The sequence below is a fragment of the Chenopodium album genome, chromosome 25, assembly GCF_948465745.1.
Source record: "Chenopodium album chromosome 25, dcCheAlbu1.1, whole genome shotgun sequence".
In the NCBI taxonomy this organism is placed as follows: Eukaryota; Viridiplantae; Streptophyta; class Magnoliopsida; order Caryophyllales; family Amaranthaceae; genus Chenopodium; species Chenopodium album.
The window spans coordinates 1,134,940-1,151,405 of NC_137858.1; the positions used below are offsets into that span (position 1 = coordinate 1,134,940).

The following is a 16,466-nucleotide window of genomic DNA, read 5'->3' on the forward strand; positions in this document are numbered from 1 at the left end:
ACTTTATTATTTTTATTTATTTTTTACCTTTCTTGTTGGGATCCTGATGAAATGAGAAAGGTTAATGTAAATAAAAGGGGAGTACTCCTTATGTTGACATTTAAACATTATCCTAAAAGGTACTCCGTAAAAAGATGGAGTAGAGTGTAGACGAATCAAATAAATCCATAGAGTATAGTATAGGCTGTCATATTTCACACGAGTACTATTGTTTGTCTTTTAGGGATTCAATATTTTTTATTTTTTATTACACAAGAGATTCAATATCAATATGACAATATCATTATCAAGGTATCTCCAAATTGTACTAGTTTTTTGGATCTTTGCTTTTCGACCTTGTTATCTCTCTTCTCTAATTTTTGTCCATCATCATCATCCCTTTTACTTTTGTTTTTGCATCTTTTCTTAAGTCAAAATTCTTATTATTTTTTTTATACTGGTAGCTCTTGTCATTTTACTTCCGTTATACATCTAAATAATTTATTGCAACAAATATGTTGACTTTTGATTTTCATACTTGTTTACTCCGTATTCTATAATTTTTAATTTTGTACTCTACTTTTACCTTTTAAAAATGTTCCCATTTTCTTTGTTATTTGTTTTTTTCCAAAATGCTCCGTATTATTTTTGATATATTGTCTTATGGTTACCCTTTGTCTCTCTTCATTCTAAATCCATCAATTATTACTCCGTATAAATGTATTATGCAAGGGAAAAAAGAAAACTCCCAACCCATTTGTTTTTACTCTGTATTTTACAACCTTTAAAAGCCTAAAAGAGTAAAAGGTGAATAAAATTAATTGAGACACTTTTAAATGTATAACACTTTTAACATAGTTTATTTGATTAAACCGCATGTACTAATATACCAAGAAAATATGTTATCATGTTTATTTTCCTAATATTACCTTCTTTTTTTTTTTTTTCTTTTACATAGGATTTATGTACTTACACTGTTACACATATCAAGAGTTATGCATAAAAAATAATAATAAAAAAAAACACATAGCAAAACTTATGCATATTAATAAGTTTTGTCATTCAATTGTTGTGATTAAGGGTCTGTTTTGATTTATTAAATTGAGCTGAACTCAATTGAGTAGAGCTGAATTGAACTAAATTGAACTAAACTAAACTAAATAGAGTTGAAATGAATTGTTTATGAGAGAAGGAAATTAGAAAGTGAACTGAACTAAACTTAACCTAACTGATTGGAGTTGAAGCTGAACTAAACTGAATTGAAATTAAGTTGAAGAAAATAGGCCCTAAAATCGTACGAAGTAACATCTTTTCCTATCAAACATAATATACTTGTACTCCATATTATATACTCCGTACTCCTTAAGTTAACAAAAAAGCATTGCTTAGTTGCTTACATTAGTGGTAAAATTTTGTATATAACATTAAAATTATAGTTTTCCTATGAAGCAATCTATTTTAGGCTAATATTTCAACCTAATAGGACACTTACCATTAATAATTTTATTTAAAATGGCATGTAATCAATTGAATCAAACATAGTTCATGGGTTATGCTTGCAATTTCATCCACTAGGCACATGCAAGTTGGCGCAATTTCCATTGATATTTCACAATCATCGTATAACACCAACAACTAACAAGACAAATGCTAAACTACAAAGCACGTTATTACACGCGATACTTGGAGCGCGTTATACGCCTTAATATTATCAAAAGTCTTGTAGATTTTGTCAAACTAAAGATAGTGTTGGAATAGTTCAGTTTTGACCTGTTTAAAGGTTTCATCACGTGATTTTTCAAAGTCTACCCACCTGCAATTCTGCTACCTCATTGGAGCGTGGCATTCTATATTAGACTAATCATAATTCAATCACCAAATTAATCTTGCTTAAAAGACCATTAGGTTAAATTGTTAAATTAGCATTACGGTACGTACTCCAATATGTTCGTATCATATTAGCTCAAGAATTTTGATTTATGTAATTGTCAATCAAACAAGCAATAATTTATAGCTCAATACTACGTATTGCGTAAAAATGTTCTATTTCAATGGTATGTAGTCAATTACAGTAATGGAAAGGATGATCTTTGATAGTCGAGCCTGTTAACTTGGGATAGAATGTAAACATGAACATGACCTAATGTTTCATGTGTGGTGTTTCATGCCACTGCAAGATAAGTAAGTTTTCATTCTATCTTAAAAATTGATAATTATGGTTGACATATTATACTAATGGTAGACTTATTTAGTTTTTTAGGGAATAAAATCCTTTATATTGCAAAGATTTAGTTACACTGTATGTATTTTATTAGAAGAAATAGATGGAATAAAATCTCCCTTATATTTATTACATCTTGTATCGTATCAAAAAAATCCATTTTCCTAATTTGTCCAAAAAAAACCAATGAAAATTACAAAAATTAGGTAATACACAAAATAAAGAACAATATATTCAGTTAATAGTCAATTGTATTTCAAAATATAGTCCAGATTATAGTGTTGATTTTCACCCACTTTTCAAAAAATATTCTTTAAAATTCACCTCTTTTTATTTTTCAAAAATAAAAATAAATAAAAAATCAAGTCAAAACCTTCCAAAATGACATTAAATACTCCACCACCATTACCAGCTTCCCGCAAAATAATAAAGCTAGAATCCAATGCAAGACACAACGTAATTATAACTTCACTTCTTCCGTCTGTCACCATTTCTCCTCCCTCCTACTCCCGTCACTTTAATCTTTCTCTCTCTACCTCAATCTTCCGATGACTTTAATCCGATTTCATCTTTAACTTCTACCCTTAAACTTCCTTTTATTTACAACTATGCCATCCCGGCAACCTTCACCGCCGCACCATGCTATCTCCCGTCACTTTATCCCTCTCATCGCCGTCGCCGGCGCCGTCGTTTTCACCGTCGTTATTGTCATCGTTATTCTCTACCGGAAACTCACTCTGAGCCGCCGTACGACGCCGTTTGATGAGGAGAGAGAAGCTCACCGCCGGCGAGAAACTCCGCCGGAGCTCCGGCGATTCTCTTTCTCTCTCCTCAGAAAATCAACCTCCTCTTTCTCTCTCTCTCATCATCTCGGACAAGGTGGGTTTGGTTCTGTCTACCGTGCTACACTCCCTAACTCCGGCGAGAATGTCGCCGTGAAAGTAATGGAAACTTCTGGAACTATCCAAGGTGAACGTGAGTTTCACAACGAGATTTCCCTCGCAAATCGTGTAATCTCCACTGTTGGATCGCCGTTTCTGGTTCAAGTTCTGGGTTACTCTTGCGGCGGAGGAAGACGGCGAGTTCTCACCGGAGAAAGTGGCGGCGGTGGTGGTGGTGGAGGAGAGAGGAAGCTTCTGGTGTATGAATTAATGGTGAATGGAAGCTTGCAGGAGAAGCTTCTAGATAGTAAGTGTGTAGAACTTTCGATTTGGGAGAAACGGTATAAGGTAATACTTGATGTTGCTAGAGCTTTGTATTATTTGCATTATAATTGTGGACCTACTGCTGTTGTTCATGGTGATGTTAAACCAAGTAATGTGTTGTTGGATGAAGGGTTTAATGCGAAATTGGGGGATTTTGGGTTAGCTACGATTTTAGATGGGGTTGAGAAAGAGAGGGAGGATGATTCTAGGGTTTTGGTTGAGATTGATGATGATGATTGTGAGGAGGGTAATAATAAGGTGGGGAAATTGGAGGAGGAAATTGGGTCGATTGTTGAGACGGAGAGTGTGGTTACGACGGTGGAGGTGGAGTTGTCGCCGACTACGGTGGGGAGTAATGTGATGGCCTCGCCATCGGACGGGTTCGAAAGAGCGAGTAGTTTACCGGAGAGTTTGGTGGATAAGATGAGTGTTGAGAGTGGGAAAATAGGGGGGAAGAAGAAGAATGGTGGTGGTGGTGGTGGGGGGTCAGGGAGGGATTATTGGTGGTGGAAACAGGATAATGGTGGCGGGGGAGGGAATGGCGGTGTTGGTGGATCGGAGTCGGGGCGAGTGAAGGATTATGTGATGGAGTGGATTGGGAGTGAGATTAAGAAGGAGAGGCCTAAGAGTTCTGATTTGATTGGAGGAGGGATAGGGATTGTTGCTGGTTTAGGTTGTAATGGTAGTGGTGATGTCAATGTTTGTGGGGAGAAAGTTGAGGGGAAGAAGGTGAAGAAGAAGAGGTTGGATTGGTGGCGGGTTTCGATGGATGAGGATAAGTTTAGGAGGAAGAGGGAGAAGAGTAGGAGGCCAAGGGAGTGGTGGAAGGAGGAGTTTTGTGAGGAGTTGACTAAGAAGAGTAAATGTAATAGTAAGAAGAAGAAGACGGGGGCTGAATCGAGTAATGGAGGTGAATTGTGGTGGCAAAGGGATGAGGATTTTGTTGCTCCTGAGAGGAAGAAAAGGAGGAAATGTAGGGGTAGCTTAGGGAGTATTGATTGGTGGTTAGATGGATTGAGTGGCGAGCTTCGGGGTGGCCGGAAACATAGTCAAGATTGGGCTAGTGGGGAAATACCGAAAAGTGGTGGGATTAGTAGCACGCCTAGTATGAGAGGGACAGTATGTTATATTGCTCCTGAGTATGGTGGAGGTGGACAGTTATCAGAAAAGTGTGATGTGTATAGTTTTGGTGTTTTGGTATTGGTCATTATTTCAGGCCGTCGACCATTGCAAGTATTGGCTTCTCCGATGTCAGAATTTGAAAGGGCGAATTTGGTTTCCTGGGCTAGGCAGTTGGCTTACAATGGCAAGCTATTAGACCTTGTAGACTCTTCAATACAGTCGTTGGATAAAGACCAAACAATGCTATGTATCACAATTGCACTCCTCTGTTTACAGAGATCACCCTGTAAACGGCCTAACATGAAAGAGATAGTAGAAATGTTAACCGGGGAGGCCGAGCCACCCCATTTACCGTTTGAATTTTCTCCATCACCGCCTTCAAATTTTCCCTTCAAGTCAAGGAAGAAGGCACGGTGAGTTTTGTTTAAATTGTAGCTCGATTTTTATTTTTAATCTAGTGTCGAGTTTCATTTAATTGACAATAGAATGAATTGTTGTTGTGTATGACATTTTGCAATGTAGTCATATCTTTCTGTAGATAATAACACAAGGAAATCGAAAAAAAGTTGAAAATCCTCCTTAATTTCAACCCATAACTTCTACTTTGCTTATTAGCACTGTATTATGGCACTTCTAAAGTAGTTATCTCATTGTAAATTGACTATTATCTAGAAAGCCATGATTAGGGGTTGATTTGTGTTAGGAATCCCATGCATTTTTGTGAGTGTAAACTGTAAAGTTATTGCCTTTCACTTTCCAAGTGGTTAAGACATAATCATCAAGCACATATCTTTTAGTGCAGGAGGAGATGTAATTGAGTAACTTGCTTTTTATATATAACCAAAACCAATTGGGCCCTGCTGTTTTTTCGATTTTTTTCTTTCTGTCTGATAGCCTTTGTGCTACATTATCAATCATGTTAGTTACATGGTTCAATTTGGACCCACATTTGCTAATTTAGATAACTATAAACGTCTTATTCGCGTTCATTAGCGTAAACTTAAAGTCTTGAAGTGTACTTTCTGGTCAAAATATGAAACTTGGGATTAACTACAGAATATTTAACAGGACAGACATAGTTAATAAGGAATAATTTATTTTCAGCATTACTTATGTGGCTACTGCTGATGAACTATTGCTGCTAATTTTTGTGAGCGTACTTTGTTTATCTTTAACATTTGCATTAGGAAAAAGAAAAAGGCAAGGAAAACTCCCTTTAGATTTTACCCTTTAGATTTTGAGTCTGTTAAAACTAGAATTGACAATGAATTCATCATCCATGACATCTGTTGCTTGATGTTGATTGTCTTTATGAGTTTGCCCCCCCTTTTATTTTCTGGTTTGCCCTGCTAACTGATTCTGACACTGTAGTAATCGAAGTAAATATGTTGTACTGTTCATTCAGTGCAAAATTTGAAATAATGTTGAAGCTAGCATACCATGTATTTGGTAGCTTAATCCAAAAGATAGCAATAGTGGTAGTTAACTAGTGCTTAATGTTGCCAAGTAATTGAGTTCATTAAAACAAAGACTGTGGCTTTTGTTAGATAAACGACCATTGTGTGTGCCCTTTGATCCCTTATCAGGGAAAGTGTTAAGATATATTATTCAAATATATCTTAAGTCAATGTACATAATTTAGTTACCACGTTTATAGCCTAGAATATTGTATAGTTAGCACTTTCCTTATTGTTTGCTTAATTAGTGCCTTATGTTAAGGCTGTAATGTGTATATATTGGCTATCAACTGAATACAATACTCACGGATTATTTCCTTCATGGTATCAGATTTGCCTAGGTTAACTTCCGCTGCAACCTAGTCTATCCGCCCACATCTTCTTCTTCCCTATCTTCTTCTTCTTCTTCCCTCTTCTAATCACAGTCATGACTGACTCCAAATTTCACCCTGCCATGACTGTTCCTAATATCAAAATCAACATTCCCGTCACTCTTGAAATGGAGAATGTTGAATACTCCATGTGGGCGGAGTTCTTTAAAGTTCACGCAAAATCTCACAAGGTTCTCCATCATATCATCACTCCTAAGAAGAAGGCCCCTGCACCTTCCACGGACGAGGAGAAAGAGATGTGGTCAATTTTGGATGCAACTGTGCTCGGCTGGATTTATTCTACAATCTCGCGAGACCTCTTGAATACCATCATGGAACCTGAATCAACGGCGAAGGACGCTTGGGAACGTTTGCGTGACATTTTCCAAGACAACCAAAACTCCCGAGCCGTAACTCTTGAACAAGAGTTTTCCAACACCAATATGGAGGATTTCCCTAACGTTTCGGCTTACTGTCAGCGGCTTAAGAGCCTCTCCGATCAGTTGAAAAATGTTGGAGCACCGGTCGATAATAATCGCCTTGTCCTTCAATTGGTTTCGGGCCTCTCGGAACCTTACAATGGTGTTGCTACTTTAATTAGGCAGAGCAATCCTCTACCTCATTTTTATCAAGCTCGTTCAATGCTTACATTGGAGGAGGCTGGTTTGGCGAAGCAGGCGGCTACGGCGTCGGCTATGGTGGCGAGTGCTCCACGGGAAACATCAAATTCAGGGGGTGATTCCGGGAATTCTCGGGGTAAAAATAAAAATCAGAGGAAATCCGGTAACCGCAAGCAATCCGGCGGTGGCTCAGGTGGTCGGGGTGGCTCTGGTGGTCAGACCGGCGGTGGCAGTCGCGGCCAGGGCTCCGGCAGTGGTCCCGGTCAGCAGCAGCAGCAGGCGTGGATGCCTCCTCCCCCGTGGCAGCAGCTCCAGCAATATGGGCAGTACACTCCTTGGGGTTGGACTCCTCAATGGGCCCCACCTTGCCCTTATCCAACTCAAGGGTGGGCTCGCCCAGCAGGCCCACAGAAGCAACAGCCCGATCTTGGACCACGACCTCAGCAAGTCTACTCAGCTTCACACCAGTCCAATTCTTTTGCTCCTACGGACATTGACTCGGCCTTGCACACTATGACTTTGCAACAACCCGATCCCTCATGGTACATGGACACCGGTGTCACTTCTCATATGAAATCTTCCAACGGTAATCTCTCGTCTTATTTTAATTTGAGCAATCATCATAATGGTATTATTGTTGGTAGTGGTCATACAATTCCGATTCGTGGTTGTGGTCATACTGTTTTACCTTCCCCAAACCCTCCTTTGTCCCTTTCTAATGTTCTTCATGCCCCCAAACTCATTAAGAATCTAATTTCTGTTCGTAAATTTACAACCGATAATTGTGTGTCTGTTGAGTTTGACCCTTATGGTTTTTCTGTGAAGGATTTTCGGACGGGGATGCCAATAATGAGATGTGATAGTCAAGGGGACCTTTATCCACTCACTAGCACTTTTTCAAAGTCTTCTCCATCTACCTTTACAGCTTTATCTTCTTCTATTTGGCATGATCGTTTGGGACACCCGGGTTCTTCTATTTTAAAGACTCTTAGTAGCAATAAAAACATTGAATGTACTCACTCTTCTAGTTCTCGTGTTTGTCATTCATGTGTACTTGGAAAACATGTTAAGTTGCCTTTTATGTCTTCGAATTCTACTACTTCTATGCCTTTTGATATTGTTCATAGTGATCTTTGGACATCTCCGGTTTTGAGTTCATTGGGTCATCGTTATTATATGCTTGTGTTGGATGATTATTCTAAGTTTTTGTGGACTTTCCCTTTAGCTAAAAAGTCGGATGTTTTTAACAAAATCTTGGGATTTCAAGCATTTATAAACACTCAATTTGAACGACCTATTAAAACATTTCAATGTGATAATGGGAGGGAATATGATAATGGACCATTTTGGGCATTATGTGAGTCTAAGGGTATGTCTTTCCGTCTTTCATGTCCACATACTTCCTCACAAAATGGAAAAGCCGAGAGAAATATTAGATCTTTGAATAATATAATTCGAACTCTTCTTGCTCATGCTTCTTTACCCCCATCCTTTTGGCATCATGCTTTACAAATGGCGACTTACCTTCATAATATTCTTCCAAGTAAATTGCTAGATTACAAGTCTCCTCTCCAAGTTCTCTATCATAAGGAACCTTCTTATTCTCACTTACGTGTCTTTGGTTGCTTATGTTACCCCTTAATTCCGTCAACTACCATTAATAAATTACAACCTAGATCTACACCTTGTGTCTTTTTGGGTTATCCACCAAATCATAGGGGTTACAAATGCTATGATTTATCTTCTCATAAAATAATCATTAGCCGCCATGTTGTGTTTGATGAGAGTGTCTTTCCTTTTGCTAATTTGTATACTCCCCCTTCTCATGCTTATGATTTCTTGGATGAGGGACTTAGCCCATATATCATGCATCATCTTCAATTGTCTGGGCCGTCCACAACAGCCCACGACAACTCTTCCCCTTCTCCTCTAACTGGGCTGCGCCATACCTCTCTTCTTGGCAGCCCAGTTCGAGCTTCAAGCCCACCTTCCCTATCTCCTTCCTCTAGCCCGCTGCCAACTTATGGGCAGAATAGGTCTTAGCTGGACCGTGGGCCTGTTCAATCAGCCACGGCCCAGACGAGGCCTACCCAAACAGTTGGGCCAGCTGCTAGTCCTCCCCAATCCACGCCAACTCCCATACCCCCAAATTCACGACCACAGCCACCTCCTCCTACTATAGTGACACGAAGTAGACATGGTATAGTTAAGCCTAATCCGAAATATACTAATTTTAGTGCTATAACTACTAAGGGTACGATATCCCCTTTACCTCGTAACCCCATTTCTGCTCTTCGTGACCCGAATTGGAAATTGGCCATGGATGATGAATTTAATGCTCTTATTCAAAATAAGACGTGGGAGTTGGTGCCCCGTCCACCTGATGTTAATGTTATTCGTTCTATGTGGATTTTTACTCACAAGGTGAAATCTGACGGTTCTTTTGAGAGGCATAAAGCCCGTCTTGTAGGTGATGGCAAAACACAACAGGTTGACATTGATTGTGGGGAGACTTTTAGCCCAGTTGTGAAACCGGCTACTATTCGTACTGTTCTTAGCCTTGCTTTGTCTAAAGCTTGGTCGATCCATCAACTTGATGTTAAGAACGCTTACATGGTGAACTTCAGGAGACAGTCTATATGCATCAACCCCTTGGGTACCGTGATAAAACTCACCCTGATTATGTGTGTTTATTACGGGGCTCTTTATATGGTCTTAAGCAGGCACCCCGGGCGTGGTATAAGAGGTTTGCAGATTTTGTTGCCTCTATTGGTTTTACTAATAGTAAGAGTGACAATTCCCTGTTTATTTATCGTCAAGGGAAAAATGTGGCTTATTTGCTTCTTCTGATTTTCTGCGGCGTTCTATTATGTCCCTTTTTAGCTCGGAATTCGCTATGAAGGACTTGGGTCATCTTAATTATTTTCTTGGCATAGCAGTGACAAGACATAAGGGTGGACTATTTTTGTCACAGCGCAAATATGCGGAGGAAATTATTGACCGGGCAGGGATGGCTACGTGTAAACCTTCGGCTACACCCGTTGAGGTAAAACCGAAGGACAGTTCTACAGGTTCACCTTGTGCCGTTCCTACATTGTATCGTAGTCTTGCAGGAGCATTGCAATACCTTACTTTCACTAGACCGGATATATCTTATGCGGTCCAACAGGTTTGCTTACATATGCATGATCCGAAAGAGAGTCACATGGCTGCTCTCAAACGGGTTATTCGATACATACAGGGCACTATTGACCATGGCTTGCATCTGTATCCATCATCTATTTCCTCTCTTGTCTCATATACAGATGCTGATTGGGCCGGGTGTCCGGATACTAGACGCTCCACATCCGGATATTGTGTATATTTGGGTGATAATTTGATTTCTTGGTCCTCGAAACGACAACCTACTCTATCCAAGTCTAGTGCTGAGGCAGAGTACAGGGGCGTTGCTAATGTGGTTTCCGAGTCGTGTTGGCTTCGAAACTTACTTTTGGAGCTACATTGTCCGATTAAAAAGGCAACATTGGTGTATTGTGACAATGTAAGTGCTATTTATCTTTCTGGCAATCCGGTGCAACATCAACGAACAAAACACATAGAGATGGATATTTTGTTTGTTCGAGAAAAGGTAGCCCGGGGTGAGGTTCGTGTTCTACATGTTCCTTCTAGACACCAGATTGCAGATATTTTCACAAAGGGGCTCCCTCGTGTGCTTTTTGAAGATTTTAAAGATAGTCAAAGTGTTCGTTCTCCTCCCGCTTAGACTATGAGGGTGTGTTAAGATATATTATTCAAATATATCTTAAGTCAATGTACATAATTTAGTTACCATGTTTATAGCCTAGAATATTGTATAGTTAGCACTTTCCTTATTGTTAGCTTAATTAGTGCCTTATGTTAAGGCTGTAATGTGTATATATTGGCTATCAACTGAATACAATACTCACGGATTATTTCCTTCAGAAAGAAGTTATTTTGAGATAGGAAAGATACTTGCAGATGAGTAGGTTTCAATCCTGGAGCATTGTTTTCCTGCTTCCTCTAATTACAGCAGGATAGGTTTTTGTAACTTTTCTAGGATTCTAGGTAATATATGTGAAGCGGTTATTTTTATTTGCAATGTCTTGGTTGTCGAAGCATTTTGATAAAAAGGGGAATTAGCTCTTCTGGTTTATGGTTTTGCTCACATGGGAAGTGCACAAAACAAGGGTCGAGGCATGGAAGTGCTGAACATTGTGATATGCGTGTTTCTGCTCAAGTTCCTGTCTCTGGTTTACATGTTATACTGTAAATTTTGCATCCATTTCATTTCAATGTGGCAATAGCAGTATGTATCAGTATTGAATTTTGCAAGGACACAAGGATCATCCAGTGCAGGATTACATTTGGTGGAAGTGTTGGTTGTACTACCTTCTCTCCCTACCCCAAGGCCCCAACTAAGCCTCACTTTCAACTGATGAATGTTTGTTGAATCTGACTGACCACCAAGCGAGGTATATTCCATATGGTTATGTTGCTTTATTCGTCGACCTTTGGTGTGGTCAAGCTGCCCAATGCTGAACCAATGTTTGTGCTTGGTGGGTCTTAATATTGCATCTGCAGTGACCTTGTGGGAAATTAGTTGGATTACCGCGGTCAGTCCTTGGTATTATTATTATGCCTGTATAGGTCCATAGTTCCAGGCTTTCATGCTTAGCTTCATTGACAATGGATTTGTAAATGAGTGAGTCTCTGATACACTATGCTGTCATGTAGAAGACGGATTGTTAGAAGATAATGCTATGTGAATTATCAAGAATGTATATTGCTCTTTTTCGTGAAGACGTGGACACATTTGCATACATCGGGGTTAAATTGAACCCAAACTGATTGGGAACTTGTGGTTTCAGGAAACACCGGTTCCAGTTTCTGATTTGAAAACACATAGTATTACAAGTTCCGAATTCGGTTTCAGGAATTGACTACGTATAAATTTTGGAGGAGTATAATTTACTCCATAACATAGTACTGCTCCGTAGCACATTGTTTTTAGTTAACTACGGAGTAGTCCGTGTAATTTGCCAGAGAAATTTAATTGGACACTTATTAGGTGTAACTGTATAAGGTGAACTGTCCAGTGCGTTGTGGCAGTGCTATAACTCCTACTGGTATAACGGCAAACAATTAAATGCTTAGTGAATGGATCAAACCCAGAAATGATGGGGGTGATGAGATTGGAGGTTGTTGAGCTTTGATTGCAGAATAGGACACCCAACGGCCCCCTAATAAGATCTTGCATACAATCAAATGATTCGTAATGCGTGATGAGTATCCTCTTTAGTTACCGAACCATCCATTTAACTAGGATGAAAGAAGGGGGAATCGAATTAGGAGAAATCATAAATTATGTTTGTCAAACATACCACCGGTTTTTCACTTACAATGACCAATGAGGATCCATCCCGCGCTATAACATGTCAATTGTTGTCAATTAAAGCCGTCTACTTACCTAAGTAAGCCTTTGTATTTCGGTTTAATCTTTGTAAATAGTACATGAGGTGTTGGTCGATATTGTTCTTGATCAAAGCCTACTTCCTACACTGTGTTGACGGCTAGTTAATAATGAGGTTTTGCTACATTTACTTCCAAGAGTCTATACGGAGTACTTAAATTACCACCACCACGCTACTAGCCTACTATAGCTATATTCAACTAATCAGCTGGTGGTAGTCCGCTAGTTTTGCTAGTAAAGTCTTAAATATATAAGTTTCGGGATCAAATTAATCCATCTACATCATTGTCCAATCTGACCGATCTATACAGACATAGCACAATCAGTCACAAACGGTATCAATAGAGTAAATACGCAGTAGCTCGATTAATTGAATGCACATAAAGTTGGTTATACCTGCCTTTGTCACAATGCTCAAAATGTGGCACAACTCCTCCCAACCTACCTCTCATTCAATGCCTCAAAACTCTGCTTTTAAAACCAACCTCATACACTTTCACATTCATACATTTCATACTTCAGAAAATCTTTAATTTTTTAATTTCATATCCTTTTCATATAATCCAAAAATGGATCCATACAAATTCCTGAAAATATCCCCAAACCCAGATGGCACAATTACCAGACTTACCCCTACAATCTTAGTACCAACCACTGAACAACTAAAACAACAAGAAAAACAGGACAATAACCCTGAAACTAATCAAAATCATACAATAATTTCTAAGGATGTTCCCCTTAATCAAACCAAGAAAACCTTCCTTCGCATTTTCAAGCCTGCAGAAATCGACTCATCGAACAAGCTACCGGTTATAATATACTTTCACGGGGGTGGTTTTGTGTTTTACTCTGCTGGTACTGTGTTCTTTCATGAGTCCTGCAACCGTATGTCAGCTGCTATACCTGCTGTATTCGTGTCGGTTGATTATCGGTTGGCGCCGGAGAATCGGCTTCCTGCTGCCTATGATGATGCTGTCGAGGCTATCTTGTGGGTTCGGGATCAAGCTGTTAGTTGTGGTAGTAGTGAAGGTGGTGATCCTTGGTTGAAGGAGTGTGCTGATTTTGGGCGTTGTTTTCTTATGGGTAGTAGTTCTGGTGGCAATATTACTTACCATGCAGGTTAATTTTTCGAATTTACTGTGCTATCAAGTAACATTATTTTAATGTGTGATTGCGTGTGCGTGTGCGTGTGCGTGTGCGTGTGCGGATAAAGTAAGATAGATCTACATAAGAATATTTGAAAAAAAAAAAAAAAAAACCTATTAGGTTAATTAATTTTGGTCTAAATGATCACTTGGTGGCTCATAGTTTCATATTCTACATAAATTATGACATGTATCATGGTTGGGTTCAATTTGATCTCGAACTTGTTTTAATAGGTCTTATAACCGTGATCAATTTTAAGAAATTGTCACAAATATCCTTTCAATGTATTAGTATTTACATCTTTAGTTATCCACCCATTGTAGTCATCATACTTTCTATTGTCAAGATTATACATAAAGATTAGGTAACATATATTCGTACTAAAAGTTCGATTTATAGCATCTTAATGTGATATGTTAAGGACAAAGAAAAGTATATAGCTTACGAGCAAATGTTAGCATAGTAGTTCATTTATAACTTATGATAAATTGATGTATATGCAGCTTTGCGAACATTAGATCACGATCTATCACCAATGAAGATAGAAGGGTTAATAATAAACCAAGCATATTTTGGAGGAGAAGAAAGAACAGACTCAGAATTAAGACTACCCGATGACAAAATCGTTCCTTTACCAGCCAATGATGTTATGTGGTCACTTGCCCTGCCCGTTGGTGCTGACCGTAATCATGAATTTTGCAATCCAATGGTTGAGAATTCTTACACTGATAAGATCGGACGGCTACCAAGGGTCCTGGTCAACGGGTATGGAGGGGACCCACTTGTGGACAGGCAGAAAGAATTTGCTAAGATGTTAGAGTCACGTGGAGTGCACGTGGTGGCTGATTTTGATGAAGGAGGACACCATGCTGTGGAGTTGTTTGTGCCTGAAAAGGCTCAAGCTTTGGTTGATAAAGTTAAGAATTTTGTTGGGTCTAATATTTCTCTAAGATCTATTATGTAGGGTTTCAAAATTGTGTGATTAAATGTTTTATAGATATAAATTATGTATGAATTATATACTCCCATCTCTATCCCTCTTTTATTTTGATACGAAATAAGTGCTTGTTGGGTTGGTTATGCATGTGTATCGGATTATATATACAAATATTAGTGCTAAGTGTACAAATTATACCACACAGGTCTAACGTAGTAATCGTGACCGTTATGTGATTTGCACTATTGAGATGTGAGTCTCTAGGTGTGGCTCGCCTCGCCTGAGTCCTATAGCATATGCTTAGTGACTTGGGTACGAATTTTAATGGATGGAGGTAGAGTGATATGTTCCACTAATAATGCGAAGTAGTTTTGTACGTTGCCCGTAAATCAAACAATATCAAAAGCATACACAATTGAAAATTAAACAAGACTCCATATTATTAGAAAACTTCTTGAAATTAGAAGAATCATATCCTATAAAATGAGCAGCATAAATTTAGACTTAATTTCATTTATTAGTCATATGCTATTTTGTGGCTTGTTATCATTTAATCCGTGAAGCATGCCCAACCTTCTAACTAATTAATCACGCAACTATAGAAGAAGGATGGAATAGAAAAACATGATCATAGATGTTAATTAACAAATTAATCACTTGATGATTATTAGCTTATTGTGTCATTATTGATTAATAATGTCAAAATTCAATCCATATGATCACCTTAAGATCTCCCTGAATGAAGATGGCACGCTATGTCGGTTTAATATAATGCCTCAAATGGAAGCAAATCCGAACCCTGATGTAGGAGAAGCAGTGGCATCCAAGGATGTAACAATAAACAAAGAAAACAATGTATGGGCTAGAATATTTTGTCCCACCAAATTACCAGCAAATGATGGATGTGTTGCTAGACTTCCCATTATGACCTATTTTCATCATGGAGGGTGGATTGGTCATGGCGTGGGTGATGTTTTCAGTCATGAAAGATGTGGACAAGTTGCGCGAGATCTTCCATGTATAGTTATATCCTTATCATACCGGTTAGCACCAGAGCATAGATTACCAGCACCATATGAAGACGCGATGGATTTACTCTTTTGGGTACGACAACAACTGGTAGATCCCAATGGCGAAAAATGGCTAAAGGAGTTTGGAGACGTCTCAAGGTTTTATATAGGGGGGAGGGGGAATGGCGCGAACATAACATATAACACACACGTTATGGCCTTGGATGTTGATCTTAGTCCTTTATCAATCTCTGGAATGATCCTAAACCAGCCTATGTTTAGTGGAAGTCGAAGGACAAACTCGGAGTTGAAATATGCATGTGATGAGTTATGTCCATTGCCAGCTTGGGATCTGTTGTGGGAATTAGCATTGCCTAAAGGAGCAAATAAAGATCACAAGTATTGTAATCCTATGAAGGATCCTAACATAATTAGTAAGATAAGCAAATTAGGAAGGTGTTTGGTGATTGGATATAGTATGGATCCAATGATTGATAGACAACAAGAGTTTGTGACCATGTTAATTAATGGTGGTGCAAAAGTTGAGGCTCATTTTGATGTTGGATTTCATGGAATTGATATAGTTGATGCAAAGCGAGCTTCTTACATTTTGTATCTGCTTAAGAATTTTGTCGCATAGAAATTATAATTCACAGGCACCAAACCAAAGCTCGATTCTTGCCTCGAGTTTCATGTTAGTGTTTATGTCACTCCTAGTTAACAATTATTTTCCAAGTTGTAATAATATCCTTCATGGGACATTGTTGTTGTTCCTTTTCTTCATACTATGTTTTGTAAAAAGTGTACGATTAAATATTAGCTAGCCACCAACACAAGAAAAACCCTGTTGTACTAGCAACATTTCATTTTTATCAGCCATAATCAAGATCAATGCTGGAGAGAAGGT

At 38.7% G+C, this 16,466-nt stretch overlaps 2 protein-coding genes and 1 pseudogene across 2 annotated transcripts; all 3 read left to right on the forward strand.

Moving 5' to 3' along the window:
• The first annotated feature begins 2,590 nt into the window (after positions 1-2,590).
• Positions 2,591-6,453, forward strand: LOC145614804 (receptor-like serine/threonine-protein kinase At2g45590). Its single transcript, XM_081669869.1, has 2 exons — positions 2,591-4,940; positions 6,316-6,453. The coding sequence occupies exons 1-2, from the start codon at positions 2,809-2,811 to the stop codon at positions 6,323-6,325; spliced, it is 2,142 nt and encodes a 713-aa protein (XP_081525995.1). The 5' UTR covers positions 2,591-2,808; the 3' UTR covers positions 6,326-6,453.
• A 6,501-nt stretch (positions 6,454-12,954) lies between these two features.
• LOC145614637 (putative carboxylesterase 8) lies at positions 12,955-14,700 on the forward strand. Its single transcript, XM_081669699.1, has 2 exons — positions 12,955-13,585; positions 14,116-14,700. The coding sequence occupies exons 1-2, from the start codon at positions 13,036-13,038 to the stop codon at positions 14,574-14,576; spliced, it is 1,011 nt and encodes a 336-aa protein (XP_081525825.1). The 5' UTR covers positions 12,955-13,035; the 3' UTR covers positions 14,577-14,700.
• Positions 14,701-15,245: 545 nt separating this feature from the next.
• Positions 15,246-16,199, forward strand: LOC145615690 (putative carboxylesterase 9 pseudogene; annotated as a pseudogene).
• Positions 16,200-16,466: the final 267 nt, after the last annotated feature.

Coding starts and splice junctions, on each gene's coding strand:
- LOC145614804 (XM_081669869.1), top strand. CDS start 2,809: ATGCCATCCCGGCAACCTTCACCGCCGCACCATGCTATCTCCCGTCAC.
- LOC145614637 (XM_081669699.1), top strand. CDS start 13,036: ATGGATCCATACAAATTCCTGAAAATATCCCCAAACCCAGATGGCACA. Junction 13,586..14,115: donor CAATATTACTTACCATGCAG/GTTAATTTTTCG, acceptor ATGTATATGCAG/CTTTGCGAACATTAGATCAC.